Source organism: Ornithodoros turicata, chromosome 3, assembly GCF_037126465.1.
Source record: "Ornithodoros turicata isolate Travis chromosome 3, ASM3712646v1, whole genome shotgun sequence".
NCBI classification, from domain to species: domain Eukaryota; kingdom Metazoa; phylum Arthropoda; class Arachnida; order Ixodida; family Argasidae; genus Ornithodoros; species Ornithodoros turicata.
The window spans coordinates 60,239,365-60,260,269 of record NC_088203.1 but is presented as its reverse complement, the minus strand read 5'-3'; the positions used below and the strand labels follow the sequence as shown (position 1 = coordinate 60,260,269).

General features: G+C 44.3%; 1 protein-coding gene across 2 annotated transcripts in view; it reads right to left on the bottom strand.

The window, feature by feature from the left end:
• Positions 1-20,490, bottom strand: part of LOC135388515 (transcription initiation factor TFIID subunit 3-like) — a 52,137-nt gene extending 31,647 nt beyond the window's left edge. Inside the window, exons 1-4 of one of the 2 annotated variants that reach the window (XM_064618100.1) lie at positions 20,044-20,490; positions 15,591-15,812; positions 14,241-14,424; positions 605-2,342 (exon numbers count right to left, since the gene is read on the bottom strand). In XM_064618100.1, coding sequence (XP_064474170.1) covers positions 605-2,342; positions 14,241-14,424; positions 15,591-15,812; positions 20,044-20,209 — 2,310 coding nt within the window. In that variant the 5' untranslated portion in view covers positions 20,210-20,490. The remainder of the gene's footprint in view (positions 1-604; positions 2,343-14,240; positions 14,425-15,590; positions 15,813-20,043) is intronic. The other variant, XM_064618101.1, reaches the window with a different exon arrangement.
• Between the last annotated feature and the right edge of the window lie 415 nt (positions 20,491-20,905).

The following is a 20,905-nucleotide window of genomic DNA, read 5'->3' as shown; positions in this document are numbered from 1 at the left end:
ACTCTGACAGCTGGCAGTACATTTACTGGAACATGCCATGCCCAGAGTACAGTGTTGGTCATGAGCTCACACAAGTTGTAGACTTTCATGACAGAATATTGTAAACAGTGTAAAGCGGACTGCAGCTAACACTTGAGTGTAAGAGGTGAAGCCGACTTGGTGAATGGATGATGATGATGATGATTAAGGTTTTTTTGGCGCATTAGCGACGTAGGCCATAGGCTTGGTGAATGGAGCCGCACACCAAAAGAACAATGGCGGTAATGTGAAATAGGCTTCACCTAGCTCTTGGATGTAATGAGGTGAAGTCCACATGCAGAATAACGATAGCGATACCTTGCTTCAGTTCTCTTTGCAAAATATTCGGAAATTTAGAATACTGAAATTAAGTTGCAAATAGCATTCAAATCGCATCAGATATTCCTCTCATATTCAAAATTTTGAATATTCTCACAGCTCTAGCATTTAGAGAAACTGGAGTTTATGATGAGGGTGAACAAAAACCTTTATAAAATTTAGGTTGAATGAAGCCTGAATTCTATTCACAACAGACAGTGATGTAAGGTAACATGTTCGTGTGCACCAGTCACCATAAATGACTCACCTTTTCTGTGTCTCCATGACTTTTTGGGGCAACTGCTGGCTCTTTGCTCAACTTTGGTGGAACTGGAGATAAAGAAGGAACACCCTTCTTCTCTGCAACTGTTTTAACGGTGGGGAATGCACTGCTTGACAGATTCATCGGCGGAGAAGAGCCAGGAGACGTAACGTCGTTGGAAGGACCTCTCGAAGTCGGAGGTACAAACAGAGGAGGTGTCGGAAATGCTGTTCCACACCTTCCCATGTGGGAGAAAGGAAATGTTGGAAGGAAACCACCTTGCTGCTGAGGTCCAAGAGGAGAGCCCATCACACCACTTCCCGGGAACCTTGGTGAGAAGAGACCTCCGTGTTGAGAGAAGGGGAACACTCCTGAGAAGCTTGGACCCCGTTCGGGACTTTCAGCACGCTGCGACAGTGCAACTAACGGGGAGCCTCGTAGCTCAGGAGTCTTTGGCAAGCCCTTCTTGGGTGACGGCGTGCCAGATTTTGCTTTGCTGCCGGACCTCTTTTTCGACTTTCCTCCTTCCTTCTTTTTATGTTCACTGACAACTACCTCAGGGGGTGTTTTCGCTTCTTTCTTGGGGTTTGGAGAGCCTGCAAGGTCAGGGGTTTTTGGTGTTGGTGGCATTGACGAGTCCGAGTCTGAATCGGTGAAGTCATACACATCCCGAGGTTCCAACTTCCGTGGCATCATGGCACCATGGACAAGCAATGCTTCAGCAGCACTCTCCCTCTTCTCATCCTCTATCATCTCTTCTCTCGCCTTCTGAATGACCGCATCTATGCACTGTTCTATATCAGCAAGACGACTTTCCCTTTCTTGCCTGCTAATCATCTCTGGTGAATCGTCAATGATCAGACGAGGCTCGGGTGATTCCTCACGTGATGGAATCTCGTAAGGTTCGTCTTTCATAATGGGTTCCGGTGGTGGAGGAACTTGCTGAGTAGCAGCAGTGGCAGCATTCAGGCGAATACGTTCTTCTTCAGCTTTACAAGCCATAACTTGCAGTGGGGTCATATTGGAAATTGTAAAAGGCGGCACAGGTGGGGACAAAGGAGGTGCCGCAGGTGGAGGGACAACAGGGGCCGCTGCAACTGTTTTTTTTTTCTCCCCCTTTGGGCTTTTTGATCTTGCCGGGCTCTTTGCTTTCATGGGCGACTTTCCCTTGGACAATTTTGGAGAATGTCCAGGAGTCACAGCACTGCTTGTCCCAGGTAGTGCAGCATCGCCTTTGTTCTTCTTTGACTTGCTCTTCACCTTCACTTTGCCTTCTTTACTTTTTCCTTCCTTACTCTTTCCTTCTTTCTTCTCTTCTTTCACTTTGCTTCCTTTACTTTTCGATTTAGCTTCCTTGATTTTAAGTTTAGGGGCAATAAGGTCTTTCTGGAATTTGGCCTTTTTGTTCAGTTTCTTTTTTAGTTTGAAGATAGAGTGTGTACCTTTCCCCACTGGTAAGAAAAGTGCCTTCTTGAGGTCAGAGTTTTCCTTGTCTTTTTTCGAAGGCTTTACTTTTTTTGACTCCTTTTTGAGTGCTTTTTTGGCATCTTTCAGTTTAATTTCCTTGCATGGGAAGTCAGTGGAGTCCAAAGAATCAGAGGCCACTTCGTCAACCGCTATCAGCTTCGAGGGCATCGTAGCCTCTGGTAGCTTCCCTTCTCTAGCTGGAGAAATGAGTCCGGAGGGTGTCATGAACACGCTTGTCACTTCACGCATCGGCTGACCTTCTTCTTCAACACAGAGCCTGTGCACAATGAAAAAGTATAACATGGGAATGCAGAACAATTACTCTCAGAAGCATGATGTGCTAGTTGACACCTTGACTTAACATCATGTTCAACATTAAATGCTTAATGGTTCACACAGAAGCAACAACCTATACTTCATGTAATGACCTAATTGTAAGAATTTTTCTCACGTAAATCAGCAGAATGTTATGCAGGTACCCTAAACATTTGTACTTACACAGGATCTGCTTCAAGTACAAAAAGTGAACTGAAGCAAACCGAAGAGCCAAGCAACTGTTCAGCAAAAATTATACTGGCAGCTTACAGCTGGCTTACAGCCCGAGGAAGTACAATATTATGTCATATTTCCGAGCAATTTATTAATTGGAAGTTTTAGATAATTCGAAGTCACGCTTGGATCCCCTCAAAGTCATGTGCATTTCAAGAGGAAAATCACCAGTAATTCAAACACGTAAACGTGTGCGATGGTTTATTAGAACGAGATTGTCAGGACACGGACGGCTTCCAACTACACACTGACTCGGAAGCTCAACCCACACGCCTGCCAGCGCACTGCTGGCACCTCAGGGACACGTATGTTTGAAGCAATACAGAGGGCCATCCAAAAAATTATATTAAGACGTCTGATGAAAGTGTGTGTGTCATTTTACCGAATAGCATGAAAGGTTTTGATGTGTGCAATTTGTTTCCAAAAAAAAACTCACATAAACATGGCTCCGCACATTCACCACTTAACTCGCCACTCCAGGTATAACGAGGAGAAGGTTATGATGCCACATCACCGATGACGTTACAGAGGGAACTTGTTCTGGTTTTCGCCGGTCAGTGGGGGTCAGCGCCCTGTCCCTTTGCCACCGTAAATCAGTTTTTTCCAGTTCTCCCAGAGTACTTGGGCTAGAAGGAGCGGCCGAATCATGACCGAGCCAGAAGCAAAGCTTCGTCAGAATCCCGAACAGCCGAGTAGCAGACGACAGCGGAGCAGCAGACAACATTTCTCTGGACCAATCAGCGAGCGTACACCCTGTAGCGTCAGCGCAAGGTCCCAGGCCGATCACAGGCTGGTATGGTACTGCTCTCCACCGCCGTTGCACATGGTCGCTTTTTGTGGCGTACTTTAAATTCAATTTATGCGATAATTATGACTCGGTGATGTGAATTACTCCTCATGGTGCATCTTACTGGCCTACTTAACAGTGCTATAGGAAGAAAGCAGGGTGTTAAAAATGACTTCTGCGCTACTTTAATTAAAGGGGTTGCGACAGGTCATCCCAGGTTATCCCTAAAGTCCCTAGATATTGGAAAGTACTGACATTTCCAGATCTTTGCTGAATAAGTGCGACCTCGTCTCTTGCCTCCTCTAACCCCCTCGACAATCATTAGCTCTGTTCAAACATGTTCTGTTTAGTTTTCGTTGGCGCCATTTTCCCGCTCTTTGCAGCATTGGAGTGCTATTGGTATGGCATGGTGCTGTGCATTTCAGTGCAGTACCCGGTTCAAAAAGGGATTTGTGCTGTTCGTGATTCCGCAAGGGAAACGTGATACCATCCAAAGAAATAAATGTCTCAATAACATCAGTCAAAAGGTCTTCACTCAAACAAAAGTGAGTTTTAGTGCATCGGAAGAATTGTACAAAAAGGATACGATAAAGGAAGATATCAAATCGAAGCTTAGCAATGTGATGTCACTCGCTCCAATGAAAGAGGATGATTGGCTAGTCATATTTTCGGAACTGTTATCATGAACAGCTTAGATGTACTAAACCTCTCTAAAGAGCATAGTTCTCTGCGAGGTACTGTGCTTGTCCTACTGCTCATGCAATTGCTACTATTACCGTAGTTGGTCGAATGCAAGACAATGTCAATTGCAAGACGACCCCCTAAAAATGATCGCAAAAATAGGAAGAAAACCTACATACCATCACCTAACATACTGTAGAAGTGTTTTTTTTTTGTGCGGAATTATTTTTCACGTTTTTCGCGCACACCTCCAAAATCGCGAATTTAAGTTCCCACGAGTAACTCTGGCCATATGAGGTCGAAAATCGTTCGGCGTTCGACGCTATACCGCGACTACCTGGCCCTTTCTACTCCATGTAGCGTAGGCAGTTTAAGCAAGCGCAGAAGATTGTTTATCCCATTAGGCAAGATGAAAAGAAATGAAAATTCATGCTTTTGTTACTCCTATAAATGCTTTGCACTATGCATGCAATATACCACTATACCACGAAGCCAGGACATGCCTTTCCCCGCATTCTCAAAATCAGCTTGAATGATAGTACCACATCTCAAACGAACTGGTCCGTGCCCCGAGTCATAATTAATAAGAACTGTTAAAATAAACTGGCTAACTTGCACACGGCCAGTACTATGGCCTCCTACAGGGTCCCTAAAGGTCATTTGACAGGACCTTTCCTCCCATCTCTGTGAGGAGAAGAAAGGAATAGACCTAGAATGTGCAATCCACGTGAACAACGGATGTCTTAGTACGTGCCGAAATATGCCCGAGTAATGACGGCGGCACGATATGCAAGAGCAAAGCACTCCCGGAAACCTGTGTCGTGAATTTAAGTTCTCGTGAATCAATCCTCAAAGCATCTCTGCTCGAAAACGCTAAAATATTTTCCACGTGGAAAAAAACACTTCTACAGTACTTTATTAAGAACACTCGATTTCATCGGAATGTCAGAATCACTGCTGTTCTCCTTGTCTGATTCTTCCCACAGCAAGTCGTCTTCAGTCCCGTCCATCGGGTTCGTGATGCTGCATTTCTTAAACGCGCGCACTACGATGTTCTCGGGGATTGCCCTCCACGTGTCCAAAATCCATGTGAGTAGTTGGCACAGGGGGGCACGTTTCAGACATCCGGTAGTCCAGTAGGGGTTAGCTCCTTCTTGATGTTAGCTTGACGTCCACTCTTCCGCCCACTGAAGGCTTTCCTCATGCTGGAACAGTCGAAGCTTTATTTCCGTTGTCTAAGACATCTTCATACATTTATCTCTGAAACTTCGAAACTGTGGCCAATTTGAATGTTGCTGTTCGTGGTTTCAGCTGATTCCATCACTTTCTGCTTGAACGCGGCAGAGTAGAAAACATTCTTTGGGGCCATCATGAAACGCACGTGCAGATGCAAAACGAAACCAACTAGCGGCGAAAGACAAAACTCGCGAGACACAGTGACACAGCTGACAAGTGAGGAAGAAGTAAGTCACGTGGGCTCGCCTTTCGCTCTCCCCCTTTTGTCTGGGGTTTGCGCTTGCTCCCTCGTGTGGTTATGGTTTCGATTGCAAGACGACCCCCATTTTCGAGACGCCATTTCTTTTGTAAAAGACTTGTCTTGCAATTGTGCAAATACGGTATAAAGCTTGTTGTCTACTGCACGGATGTACATCACGTATTGCTACATTATATGTTGAACCTTCCTGTGGTTCTTTTGGTGAAAGCGTTCTGGAAGTCGTGATGTGTGGGTAACAGTGTCACAGTATGTCACAGAGGTGCTTACTCGTTCGTAATATATTTCCTTGTGAGGAGCGATTTTCCGAGCACCCTGCCCCTACTGCCCCAAAATTGCACTTGCCAAAAAGGCAAAAAGCAGCCTATCAGATACTGGTGTCACACACACGATATGAAATTCCAACACTTGCTAAAATGGAAATGGTGCGATTCCAAAGCAAACCTCAGATATACATACTACGGAAATATTAGTGCTGTCGAGTCTTATAAATCAAAGGCATGTTTCTGGGCGCATGTGCTTTTACTATCACATTGTGCCACGCCGGCTTCACTTTACTCCCGATCAGTTTGAGCTGCGAATACCAAAAGTGTACAGAAAGAAGAAATTAAGGTCAAATGTTCTTACAACCCTCTTTATAGTGCAATACAAAGATACACTGCAAGTATGCACTGCTTAGGTTACCCCCCGTCGCATCCATTTCCAAAAAAAAAGCCCTTTTCTAGGAACATCCAAGAAATTACAAAGCTCACGGCACCCTAAGCGGTCACCCGTCGGCACTTCCTAAAGGCTTTTAACTTGCCTAGTATTGCAATGCTGCAGATAAAGTTATCGTAAATGTCACCCGTGGCATAGCCAAAGCTGTCACACCATTTTTCTCATACTATTTCATTTCAAATATTCCAGCGTAAAATCAGTGCAAACGGACACCGTATTCATCTATGCCTGGGATTTCTACTGCCAGGGAGCGCGCCGAGGTGGGAAAAAGGTGCCGTGCGCAGCGCAGGCGAATCGAGGAGGAAAGTGGGCACATGGAAAAGAGTGACGCTACTTTCCAATATCTAGGGGCTTTAGTTATCCGACGTAAATGCAAAAGATGGTTCTTTGCAGCAATCTGTAACCTGCACAGGAAGTTTCATAGCGAAGAGGATAATAGAAGCGGAGAAAATGGGCTCCGTGAATACCAAATCCCATGCAGCTCTGACATCGCAGCCCTTGTCGCCGCAAGTGAGGCAGCGCACGAGAAGTCACGTGCTTTCGGCTGTCAATGGGAATGGACGCAACTCTGTGCTGTGTGATGTCTGCGCTTTGCTCGGGAGTGTGTGTGAGGGACTGTATTCTTTCTTTTTTCTACAGTATTCTGGCGCGCAGTACAATATGTCCATTATGTAACGGACTACGTGTATGAAAATGTCCCAACCCCTTTAAGTGTTGAGTCTGCTTAGACCATTCCTCTTAAATGTGATATTTGTGCCAAAGAAAAGAAGGGCAAAGAACCAACCACTGTAATGGTGTGTGCAAACGAGACCAAGAGGGAACTATGCATCTTACCCATGACCGGCAGAGCAACTAAGCCTCGGCACTTTAAGGGGATCAAGACCATTCCTGTTGACTACACAGACAACAAAGACGTGACGCAGTGACGTCACGCACGACAGGACAGCATCGTTCCTAACAGTAATGCTTAGTTTGGAAGTTCAGCACATTCATTAGTGCTGTAAACGGCGAGCTTCAGCGATGCCTAAGGCCATTGGTTTTCTGCTGCGGCACAGACTTGTAAATTACATGATTTTCCGCGGCAAGCAGTCAACGGCTGCTTGAAATGGGAAAACCTTTATTTTCTTGGATAATGTGGGAACAAAAATACTTTATAAATTTACAGACTGTAAGGACTGTTCTGGCTCAGCATTACATACATAGTATCTTGTGTTCTACAAAGGTCTACAACAAAGACAAAGGTCTGTCACCTGCAATCATTTTATACCTGAAAATCATTTTATGCTGGAAGTTCTTTCAGCATCTACAGAGTTTATAGGAAATTAATAGGAAGATTATAGGAAGGAGCTCACAACACATGCCCTGTGGAAGTTACAGAACACCCTTTTTTTTCTCAGCTGTAGGCATTATTTAAGAGTCTTTAAAGGCAAGCTTCCAGACATTAAGTCAAAGTCCCCACTGCCACCGCTAAACTGCACACGGGAGGGACACCATCCCTTCCTCAGGCGAAGTGCTATGCACAATGAACTTGGGCTAACGTTATCTTAAAGTAGCACAGAATTTATTTTTAACACCCAGTTTTCTTCCTATAAAACTGTTAAGTTTGCCAGTAAGATGCACCATGCGAAGTAATTTACACCACAGAGTCATAATTATCGCGGAAATTGAATTTAAAATACGCCGCAAAAAGCCAAACCGTGCGTAATGGTGGTGAAGAGCAGTACCAGCCTGTGATCTGCCTGGAACCTCGCGCCGTCGCTATAAGGAGAACGCTCGCTGATTGGCCTAGAGAAATATTGTCTGCTACTCCGCTGTCGTCTGTTACTCAGCTGTTCAGGGTCCTGATAAAGCCTTTCTCCTTGCTCGGTAATGCTTCGACCGCTCCTTCTATCACCAATTCTCCGGGAAAACTTGCAAAACAGGTTTACGGTGGCAAAGGGACAATGCGCTGACCCCCACTGACCGGCGAACCAGAACGAGTCTCCTTATGCCGTCATCGGTGACGTGCCATCATACCTCCTCATCCTCGTTATAGCTGGAGTGGTGAGTTAAGGGTGAAGGCGCGGAGCTATGTTTATGCGAGTTTTTTTCTGGGAAACAAATTGCACACATCAAAACCTTTCGCGCTATTCAGTATAATGACACACACACTTTCATCAGATGTCTTAATCTGAAATTTTTTTGGATGGCCCTCTGTACTCCTTTAAGCTAAACTACAATCTGTCTGTTCTGGTCCTGCAGCATGAGCAGTTTTGTAAAGCAGCCTCATGCAGGGAAGCTTCAGGTGAAACCCACTTTCGGGAGGTGTTGTTCGTATTCGGATATTCAGAAATCTGAATATTGGGTATTCGATTCACGAGTGAAATAGTTCATGTGATTGATATTTGATTCGAATTCGAGAACTCGAATATCCGCACACCCCTAAAAATAAGGGATTCCATGAAATTCCATGCAAAACAAAGGATTCCGCGATATTTCGCGGAAAACCTGGGGCCTCAGCGATACTCTGTTTGTCACGTGCGATCATTTTCCGCGACGTTCGTGTTCAGCACTGTTTTCATTTCATCTAAAGCCATATATGTCTTGCTATCATCTGTAGCAACAGTGAGTGCAGTCTCAAATGATTCTGCAGCATTATCGTCGTCCTAGTTGGGTCATTCCACGCCAAACGTGGAAGTAAAAAATTTGATCATCGCAGATATTGTTTTAAAAAATCAGGCAGTGTTGTTATGATAAGAAAACATTACTGATCAACTTTCTGCACGTTAAAAAATTTTTTCGCCTTTAAATTTGAATATGAAATTTATGGAATTGCGCAGAACCGCACCTTCCAAAAACTAATCGCGCTGCGTAATGGAGAATGAAATTGGGCATATTTTTGGACGGGATGGCAGCTGAGATAATGATGCTAGCACCTGAAGTCTCAAAACGCACTGTGGACATGTTCCGTGCAATTTCAATGGCATGCAAAACACTGCCAAAATTGCAAACTTTGCCATTTTATTTCACGCACATGCTGAACACAAGAACGTTGAAAATAATTTACAGGCAAGATATTGTGGGCAAGTACAACGTTAAACATTGCCGTCCAGAAAAACAAAGGATAAGTTGGCGAAAAAAATACGTTAAATTGTCATTTTTTCAGAAAAACGGTAAGTTTGGCTCTAAATATCGAAAATGGTGGGCCGCGGAAAAATATGAGGGAAGTTCACTGAGATAGTATCAGGTGCATTGAGCGGTCTGAGAAAGTTTCAGAAAGGTATTTTTTGTTTCCAAAAAAATAATTTTTGAAGGTTGGCATGTGGAGCGGCCTGTGCCGCCGAACGAACGTCACAGAGAGCTCCGGCGATGCAGCCGATCGACGGCGCATCAACACTTCAGTCGTCTGCTAAGAGTCGTCTGCTACACGAAAGTGGGCTTCGTAATGCAGTTTCGGCATCTGGGTTTCGGATCTTGATGTTCAGAAAGCAAGTGAATTCCTACAGCACTGGTATCAAAATGCGTCGCCGATTCCAGGCACACGCCGCTATCACAGCTTTGAACCAGTTGATAAGCACACAATCAATGTTGGACTGACGTCGTATTCTAACAAGCAACGGTTCCCGGCACTACGAGGACCTGTACCGGACGACTGAAATAATGATGCGCCATCGATCCTCTGCGGCGCTGGAGCTCTCCGCGATGTTCGTTCGGCCGCACAGGGCGCTCCACGTGCCAACCTTCAAAAATTACTTTTTCAGAAACAAAAAATGCCTTTTTGAAACTTTATCAGCTTGTTCAACGCAACTGATACTATCTCTGTGAGCTTCCCTCATCTTTTTCTGCGGCCCACCATTTTTGATATTTAACAAAAAGGTTACCGTTTTTGCGAAAAAATGACAAATTAACGTGTTTTTTTCACCAACTTATCCTCCGCTTTTCTGGACGGCAATTTTTAATCTTGCACAGCCCTACAGTATCTTGCCGATGAAGTATTTCCAGCATTCTTGTGTTCAGTATGTGCGTGCAATAAAATGTCAAAGTTTGCAATTTTGGCCGGGTTTCGCATGCCATTAAAATTGCACGAAACATGTCCAGAGTACATTTTGAGTTCTCAGATGTAAGTATTATTGTTTCAACTTCCATCCAGTCTAAAACTGTGTGCAATTTCATTAGCCATTACGCAGCGCGATTTGGTTTTTGAAGGTGCGGTTTTGCGCAATTTCGTAAATTTCAAATTCAAAGTTCAAGACGGAATTTTTTTTTAATGAGTTGAAACTTCATCAGTGATGTTTTCTTTCATAACAACACCGCCTGATTTTTTAAAGCAAAATCTGCGATGGTCAAATCTTTCACTCGGACGTTTAGCGTGGAATGACCCAGTTGGTATTTTTAACATGCAGTCATACAACGCCCAGGTTAGAGAAACTACTATGGTGAAATATCACCACATTCCGGTAAAATTAGGCAATATCGAGTAAAAAAGCATATTTTCGAGTGGAAAATAAAACAAACAGCATTTATCACATTTCAGATGAAGATAAGGTGCGGAACAGCCATGCTGAATGTGCAATGGTTGGTGTTCTCCGTATTGGTGGCTGAGTTTGCATTTTGGCAGGTTCATTTTTAGGGTCTTACCCTAGATGACAATGATGCAAGTAACCCCTAAAATAACCCTAAACATTAATTTCAATAATTTTATTAAAAATAATGTAATAATTAACCCTAACAAACAAGGCCCTCTGTATATACAATTCGACTGCAGAAAGCAAGTTGCTTGCTTTGGCGTATGTTGCCACCACAACTGCTCTCAGTGGGCCTCATGGGGGCACACTTTTAATGACCTATGCTGCTGTTCCCATTTAACAGCCACTTGATTCACCTTCTTGCATCGTACTTCTTGTGCTGGATACTTTGTCCCAGCTGTTTTGCTTGTACTAGCTTTACCTTTTCATTTTGAGTTGCAATGCATCACTGTCTTCCAGGGGTGTCTAGACCACACTTTATCATCATTACGTTCAATTACTACAGAATGAAGCAACATTACACCTGCTGACTGTCATGAGTTGAGAGGAAGGAGACAGTGCGGGCAGGTGGGACAGCGGCAGAGAATGTGCACCGATCTTCGCGAAGATATTCTGTGGCAGATGAGAGCAATCTTGGACCTGACAAGATGCAAACACTGGGCATCCTTAACATCACCTCCTTCAGACCTTCTTGACCGCTTCGACTTATTTCTCAGGCATCCTTTCAACCACTGAGCCCCGCTGTCTCAAGTCTTAGTACTTCACTCTGTTTCTATTCTTGTTTCGATCTGTCATCATCTCTGCAATGCCCGGATTCCGCTCGACTATAACATGAGTTCATCTACGTTGCCATCTTTTCATCACTCACTAGAATTAAACCCATCTATGACTGTTCCTGCGTCGTCATTCCTCATCGTGTCACGCTAGTACCTCATCCCAACCTTCAGCGATGGTCGCTTTGACTGACCACACTACACAGTAATATTGCACCCACTAAGAGAGCTGAGGAGGCATGAAGCAAGCTCATCATGCGACCACACCATAGTGATAAAAGAAGGTGTGAAGGGCGACAAAAGCAAGCTGTGTCACATGGTACTGCCACATGCAAACAGAAACATGTTTTGTCTGACTCAATACCTCTACTGAAGGAACGACACCGTGACTTAATCATGATGTTGGTAGACATGAGACATAGTGAAACCAAGACAGCTCGGATTGAGAACACCGCCATTTCACAAAGCTGCATTCCTTCACGAAGGTCAAGGGTCACTTCTTTGTATTAGTGGTACACACAAATGAGGTCACGTTTTTGTCGCTTTGGTGTCTTCATTCGCGTTCCCGGTCCAACGCGGAAAGAAAAGAAGGCTCCACTTAACAGTTGGCTGCATCGTCTCGAAAGTCAACGTCGTAATCCAGTGCGGAATGTGGTTTGTTTGTTATTATGACTTAGTTAGCGCTTCCTTTGTATAGAGATACCACGTACACAGTGCACTCCACGAGAAACGCGTGCCCTTCAGGCTCCTGAAGATGGAAAAGTGTGGTAGCCATCTTTAGAAAGGGCTACCGAAAAGATAGGGTTACCGGTAGAATGCAGCACAACAAGGTCGTACAATTAATAATATGCAAGAAATTGCATAAAACTTTGCAATATGAAAAACTATATTTGAATGTAGATGGGTAGAAATCCAGCGAACCGGTAGAGATGTAGGAAGGGAGTTGCCTCAGGACAGAAGCCGCCGATATTTCGAACAGAGACTGTTCTTCTTCTGGGCACCGTCCTCATCATTGGCATGGTATTTAAAGGGTTAGGTGTGACGTGTTTAAAGGTTCATGCGAATTGTGGGTCAACAGCCCAGAGGGAAGAAAGGTCCGTACGGGTTTTTACGGCGGGAGTGAATGGCTGCTTTGTTAGAGTGTGGAGGGGATTATGTGAACGTAGTGATCTAGGCTACAGACCGGTTGCAGAAAAATGGAAGGTTCACGAACACGTGGACGAAACGGGACAACAGGCAAGAATTCGCAAGCATAGCGAAAGATAAGGAGGTTAGTGGTTACGTGGGGAAAATTCCAGAACGAGCAATTTTTTTTGTTTTTTAAATATATATTTGTAATACAAAGTTGTGGCATGCAATAAAGACAGCAGAAAGCAGTGGCCATGCAGAACATAACAGATGATAATGGAGGTAGATGGGAAAAGCATATTTTATTTGTGAAGTGTTTCTAGGGTGCCTTGTGATTTGTTGATACCGGACGGGTGAAGAGCGTTGAACTTGTATATGAGATAAGACTCCCTATCACGTCTGTCACGTGTGGATCTAAACCCGGTTTCTAGAATATATAGTTTAATGTTGTCAAAATTGTGACCAGGAACGTTAAAGTGTTCGGCGACTGCTTTGGGGAGTTTGTTGGACGTGTCGGTTCTGTGTCCGGTAAGGCGGTTGTTCATTTGTTGGCCGGTTTCACCAATGTATTGCATAGAGCAGTCGCCGCATTCAATGCAGTATATAACATTGGAGCTTGTGCATGTGAATGCGTGGTTAACGGGGTGGGTGTAATTGCTCGCAGTGCTTTTGATGGAGTTAGCGTGTTGAACGTGCTTGCATGTTTTGCAGCGCGGGAGGTTGCAGGGTTGTGTTCCCGTGTACGGGGCGCTCGTTTTGCTGATTTTGGCATTGACCAAGGAGTCTGCCAGGTTTCTTGCACGTCGGTATGTCACCTGTATGGGATTTGTGAATATGTTGTTAAGTCGGTCACTGCTTTGGAAACTTTTTGGAAACTTTGGAAGCTTAACAACATATTCACAAATCCCATACAGGTGACATACCGACGCGCAAGAAACCTGGCAGTATATACCTACAAATATATATTTAAAAAAAAAAATTGCTCGTTCTGGAATTTTCCCCACGTAACCACTAACCTCCTTATCTTTCGCTATGCTTGCGAATTCTTGCCTGTTGTCCCGTTTCGTCCATGTGTTCGTGAACCTTCCATTTTTCTGCAACCGGTCTGTAGCCTAGATCACTACGTTCACATAATCCCCTCCACACTCTAACAAAGCAGCCATTCACTCCCACCGTAAAAACCCGTACGGACCTTTCTTCCCTCTGGGCTGTTGACCCACAATTCGCATGAACCTTTAAACACGTCACACCTAACCCTTTAAATACCATGCCAATGATGAGGACGGTGCCCAGAAGAAGAACAGTCTCTGTTCGAAATATCGGCGGCTTCTGTCCTGAGGCAACTCCCTTCCTATATTTGAATGTGGCTTTCTTGTGACTTATTGATTTTTGGCTATAGTAGTTCCAGTCTACCAAGGTGGCAGCACTGTTGCACCATATGATGTATATGAAGTAATTTGTTTGTAAACAGGGAGAGGTCTATTTGTAGAATGCATTCTGCATTGAAAGGTGTTCACAAGGTATGGAATGTAAATGCTCAAACCGGAAGCGCTTGGGTGTCGGGGTTTCACCCCCATCAGAGGCCCTCTTGCTTGGTTGAGGGCTGGCATCAGGAGATCCAATCATTTCCTCTCCTGCACTATTGGTGGCACCAGCAGCTCCTTCTTTCCGAGGAGAAGGGCCACCTCCATCAGGAGCACCAGGTGACATAGCCAATTCTTCTTCTTCTGAAACAGGATAATGTTATGGACACATCGTGGACTGTTAGCCAATAAGGCAGCGAATGTGGTGAAGAATGCCGTTTCCCTACACTTCCGTACTTGTGCAGCATAACGGGGGGGATTGCCTCCAACATTGCCTTTTGAAAGTGAACAGTTACCAACACAGAAGCCAGTTCTTGTAAATATCTATCAGTTTTTGTTAGTCCATAGAAAAGTAGTCATGTAGCTCAGGGGCAATGCCTGACAATACCCACAGTCAATAATGCAATGCTTTGCAATGTGGAAGACAAAATGTAACTCAATGCTGCAGGAAGTATGGAAATGACAAAATATACAAGGAATTAGTCATCTCAGGACAATCTTAATTGCTGACGAGCTTCTGCGCAGCGTCAGCACTTCATTAGATGACAAAATTAAAGGAGCATGGAAGTGACATTTAACATGGCTCAAAACCCTGCTTCATCTGTGAAGCTGTCTACCAGGAGTCACCATGCAAAATATTTTCGCTCTGCGGTGTATTGTCACTGCACACTAAAATTTACAAAAGACAGTGGGAGAAAGTAGCCGCGGACGAGACACAAGCCCCGCGTGACGTAGAAACCGCTCAGTGCCTTTTTTCTTTGTTTTTTCTTCTCGGCTCACGCACCACTTATACATGCTTGAGCTGTGCCGTTAGACGTCACTGGTCACATGCCGGAGCCTGTGATACGTCACGACGTCTTCTCGTTCGCCGATGCGCTCTTTGCACGTGGAGAGGATTTTTTAAAGATGCACGGAACAGAGCCTTGTGCATACTCTGTAGGTCACCTGCGCTCATCCTTCTTTGTCAGGAGCTCATTTTAATCGTTGCAGAAGATGCCGCAGCGAAAAACAAAAAATGTTTTTGGGGTCACTTCCATCCTCCTTTAAGTATACAGCAAAATATGTATAGCAAACAAGAGGGAGAATGAGGCGATGATACAACTTGGGCTGAGGAACAATCAGAAGAATACAAAACCATAAACGTACAAACGAGCAAGAAACTTTAGAACATGTAATAACAGGAGAAAAGCCATGCTTTTTGTCCTAATGTTTGTTTAGCTTTTTTCCTGAGGTTTTGCAGTTTTTGTTGTTTCAAACCCACAAAATCTGTCAAATAATAGTAGCCCATAGCGCACACCAAGCATGCCTACCTTCTAGGTCAGTGGAATGAGTAGGAAATTCGTGCACCCAATGGTGAAGCTTGTTTCCACTGTTGCTGGTGGAACTCCGAGACACAGGGTAGTGAGGCAGACGACTTTCCACAAACTGTACAGGCTCCACGTTGCTCACGTACTCTTCGAGCTCGCTCACCAGAATCCCAAGGTCCCCAAATGCCATTGAGAGGTCATCCAGGTTCGGCTCTGTGCTGCCATCTGGGCAAATTTACGTGCTTTGCTTATTACTATGCCAATGGTTTGCTGCCAGGAATGAAATTCATGGCATGCACCTTCATCCGTGAGGCAGTGCATAAGTGCACCAGTGAAAGTACACTAGACAAAACCTGGGGCAGAATACTGGGGAAGTGTGTAAATAATCTCACAACGTGCAGCAATTTAAACATGAATTTCCGATAGTACTTCATACTACAACGCCATGATGTGCACTATATGGGACAAAGAACAGAAAGAGGACAACTGGCTATCCAGCTATGGACTTTGTGCTACTACGTAAGGAGTCACACCTGACAGCCACATACTTCGACCGCAGAGCTGCAGTGTGCTAACAAAATCATTATGTGAGGTACTGCCCACTGAATATGGGTATGTTTTCCATCCTATCTATGAACAGAATTTTACAAAATAGGCGAATGCCCTTTTCTAGATTACAATAGATGGTGAGCTCAAGTTGGCCACCTCATGGCTGTGCTAGAGACCTTTTTAATTACGAAATATATAAATTCGACACAATGACAACATCTGTTATGTTTGGTGTGCTGATGCAGTTTTCAAATTAGTTGTTTCCAATTAGTTGTAAGAAAATGGCCCTTGAAAACATGGCAGATTTGAAAGTCATTTTTGTTGCCCCACTGGAAACAAGCTTTCCCCCTTGACCATAACTGTGAGGGAGAAAAAGCCAGCAGCTCTTATTCAAAAAACGAGCCTCGCAGCCTCACTGTATGAAATGATGCTTACAAAGGATTGAACATGAGAGAGGAGCGAGATTCGGTTCTTGGATCTCCTTATGTAAGCAAATCTAGCAAGGGGACAGAAAACTTGCTACTGTGTTACGACAGCGCCCGCTGAAGGTTGGTGAAGGTTGGCTATTTCGTTCTCCGGTTCGCTGTGAGGTGCTCGTGTTGCCATTACGTTTTCAATATGCTCTTGTTTTTCCATCTGCAATACTCATGAGTACGGATACCCAGAGTAGAGATTTTCAGGAAATGTGGTACGAAAGTGCATGGTGAAGTAAAAGTTCAGAAGAGGCCTAGAAGGGAAGGAGACAAAAAGAATACAACCACTATCACACACTATCATCGTGTTTCATACAAATTCAGGAAAGTTGGCAAGTCAATTTGTTGTGAAAGTTGTGTTTGTGCGCTATAAACTATCCAAGCTTCGTAAACAGCCCAAAGAAGTTCTGTCAGAAGAATCGTGAGAACAAGGTTAGTGAAACCTGCGAGACTGTTTATTTAACAGGCGACTTGGAAAAATGGTACTAGCTCCATCGTCTGTGTATATTATGAGAGCCTGTGGGAATCATGGGAAATACATTCTTTCGTACATGATGTTCCGGGCAAGAGCCATATAGACTGTGATTTGCTTTTTCGTATAATTTCATTTCTATTACAGTCAACCCTCGAATTATGAACCTTCAATTTATGAATTCCCTCGTTTTATGAACACGAGCACGGGGAACCAAACTTTTTTCATTCATTTTTCTCTCGTTTTATGAACCTCGATATTCGAATAATGAACGGAATTTCTGGGAACCAACTAGAAGTTGCCCAGCGTTTTTGCCCTCAATTTATGAACGGATCGTTCCGAGGTCAACAGAAACCTTCAAAGGGATTATTCCGTGGTCTTATGAATGACGCCTGAACGGACAAAACGTTTTCCAGATATTGCATTGCACCCTCGGTTCTTAACCCCTCGAAATCCGGACAACAAACGGGTTTTCCGGGGTCGCACAAGGTGCGAGCAAGTGTTCCTGACCTCAGTTGATGAATAAGGTGGTCGCTGTCACCCGGAGATTAATAAACGGAGGTTAAAAATCCCGGAGGAAATCCGAGAGCAGTCCAGTGCGAATGTGGTGACATCTCTTCTTTCCAAGATTGACACAGCGGAAGGCATGGTCCAAAGCAAAATTAAACAATTTAGTATTGCATAATAAACAGAGTGTGAATGCGCTAACGTCTGTTCCTTGTGAGATTGATACAGCAGAAGGCATGGTCAAAAGCAAAATTACACAATATATGGCATTATAAATACAATCCCAACTCGGAAATACTGTTCCATTTGCTCGATAGCACTCAGTTAACGGAATTTTCGATTTATGAATCCCTCGATTTATGAACGATTTTTCGGAGAACCGAGGGTGTTCATAAATCGAGGGTTGACTGTATATGTGAATTGATAACTGGCATGGCATTATAACAACTATTCGATTATTTTGCGCATTATTTCTTCTCTACACTAAAAGTTGTTGTACACTGCACCACATGACCATCAGCGAACAATGCTGTTACACAGTATCGTGTTCTTTCTTAGTCATGTTGGGTACAAAATTCACGACATGGTCATTGGACTATTTTACTGTTTTAGAACTGTTTATTTCCCCACTTTGTTGAGTTGTCAGGGAAGTTACCAGACTTACACTTGTGAGTTGAAACAGTTGGGTGCGTTTGAAAGATGAAAATGTGGAATGTGATCCTTTGCTGCTAAGTGTGGTCCGCTGAATGTTGTATCCACTGAACTTAAAACCAACTTAAAACTGACATATGCAGCAAGAGCTGCGAGGATCCTTCTAACGGCTTAACTGCAATGGTGTGATTTGCAAATGCAAGACTTGGAGGACTCAGAGGCTTTGTTTACCCTGATAGTCCTGCTCTAGCAATTGTCTCTAATTCATAATATTAAAATATAACAATTTTCTCCAATCTTGGATGAACTGTGCCAGCTTTTTATTGTTTACCTAGATAGTAAATTGTTCTGAACTCATTATTGTGGTGCTTCAACATTGGGTCTCTCTAGCAGCATTATTTCACTCACTCAGTTAGCCTGTCCCTGCCAATTCCCAGAACTGAATTCTGCGAGGAACCCAATCCTAACATTTTTCCACTAAGTGTGGACCTCTATGTATATTCATCTCTTCTTGCGGTCAGCGAATATGTAAAAATAGATGTCTTGGCATTCTCACTTTTTTTTTCCCCGGATCCCGAATAGAGTTGAATGGGGAAGAACAATACACTGAACTGCAGCTGGCAAGAGTCAAAGTTTTTGTTACCCATGTATTCTAGATCTGAATATGCAAGTCTGCCTGCAATACTTGCGTATCCTGGTGTGCCAAGTCCTGGTCATCATGCCTGGTCCTTTTATGTTACAACTTGGTTGTAGCCCCATGCCGAAATGCCTTAGATAATTTCAAACAGATGTCGCAGGCCCCTGATGGCATCTTCCTACGTATTTTTTCTGCAACTTACTGTAACCTTATGTGCATTTAGTTGCACAGTAGTCATCAGGGGCAGCGCAACGTCCTGAATTCAGGGTGAATTTGGGTGGTCATTTCATGGCAGCACGGCGTGGCATCCGGAAATTGTTCAAGAATTGCCGGCGTTGGATCACATGACCGTTGCAACCCGAACATGAGCGCCAGGAATATAGCAGTTTTAGTCACTTGGACCGTGCTGGACGATCACGGTCGCTCGTGTTTGGGTTTTGTCATCTAACCCACGTGAATGTCAACGTGCCAACCAGTGCAGGCCCTTGCCACCCTTGTAATGTGGATGTGACGACACCGGATATAGTTGAGCAACCTGCTGCTCTGTCATTTTGAGACCGGGCAAAAAAAGTGCTGGCTGGCAAATTCCGGGTGCTCGGAAAGTGCCACGTGAACATGCGAGATTGCTTCACTTGCGCCACGAAATGACCACCCAAATTCGCCATAGCATGGTGTCATTCTCCTCATGACATTCCCAAACTCGACCACAACAGTGAATTCCGTCCCCCCCTTCCCCCCCTGGTTGAGAACCCCTGATGTAGACAGTCTCTGACTGGACGACACTACATTTTCGAATTATAAATCAGGCGCGTAAGTAACGAAAAATCCTCGTTTGGTGTGTCTCGTCCGTTTTATGTTTTCTTCCCAAAGCTCAGGCTTCCTCGGTACGGAAGCCCTTCGTAATACGGTCGTTTTCTCTCTGTTGCGACACCAACCCCTTCGCTTACGTTCTCAAACACCTATGAGCGCCACACATGACTGTACGGGTCGGACCACACCTGATTTGTATTTCTCGATCAATTAGTGCTTAAAAGGTGCTGTTGAAAAGAGCAGGTACATTCCACGCCTGCTTCACTAGTACAGGAATGTAAGCTATGTCAATCTGAAGTCACTGATTGATTCACGAATAAAGGTCGCCTGAATAAACGACCTGAGACAATAACTTACAATGATTGGAGTAGGCTTGAGCAGACTTCGCAACCTCGACCATATAACGATGTAGGATATCAACAAGCAACTCGAGCGTCGACTGATGCACCGCATGCCACCCAACGTTTTGACAGATTTGGGCAACAGATACCTTAAGTATGCTTCGGCTAAACTGCGCTGCCATTATCTCGAAGGCGTCGCTGTGCACTACCAAGACCCACAAATATTTCACCACAGTTGCGCGCTTCCAGAGATGAAGCAGTGCACTCGTTCATCTCTATTTGGCACAAATCACAACAATCACCCAAACGAAGAACATTCGTCTGAGGTACATGATGGCTGTGAAGGCACTCGGAGAGATAACACTAACACCTTCGAGTTCATTCAACTACACTACGGAAAGCAACAACCACATAACGAGAGCCGCCACAACACAGCCGCCATGCTTAACCGCTGCACAGGCAGGGTTGCCAGAGCCAGATGGCAGCAAGCAGCAAAAAGGCAAATGCTGCACTAGCCGTACTGCAAGCAAGCCACAAGTGGAAATTTTTTCTGGCGGCGTCGGCGTGCTCACCGTAGTCACGCTGTTGAAATGACATTCCCAGCGAAATACCTGTGGTGCTCACGATGGAGTTGATTTCAGTTGCTTCGTTGGGTACATTTGAAACTGCTGAACAAGGCCTTGTTCGTATGCGTCTGTTTCCAGTCTTACTCTTTTCTTGTTCGCGTGCATCTTACCAATAAAAACGAGGTGGATATCTAAACAAACGGGACAGCAGGCACTGAAATTTACGGAGGTAAATTTGAATGCATATATCACCTATGTACGTGTTTGTTTGGCACCATATATAAGGAGATGAGTGCGGGCACGAATTTTTCA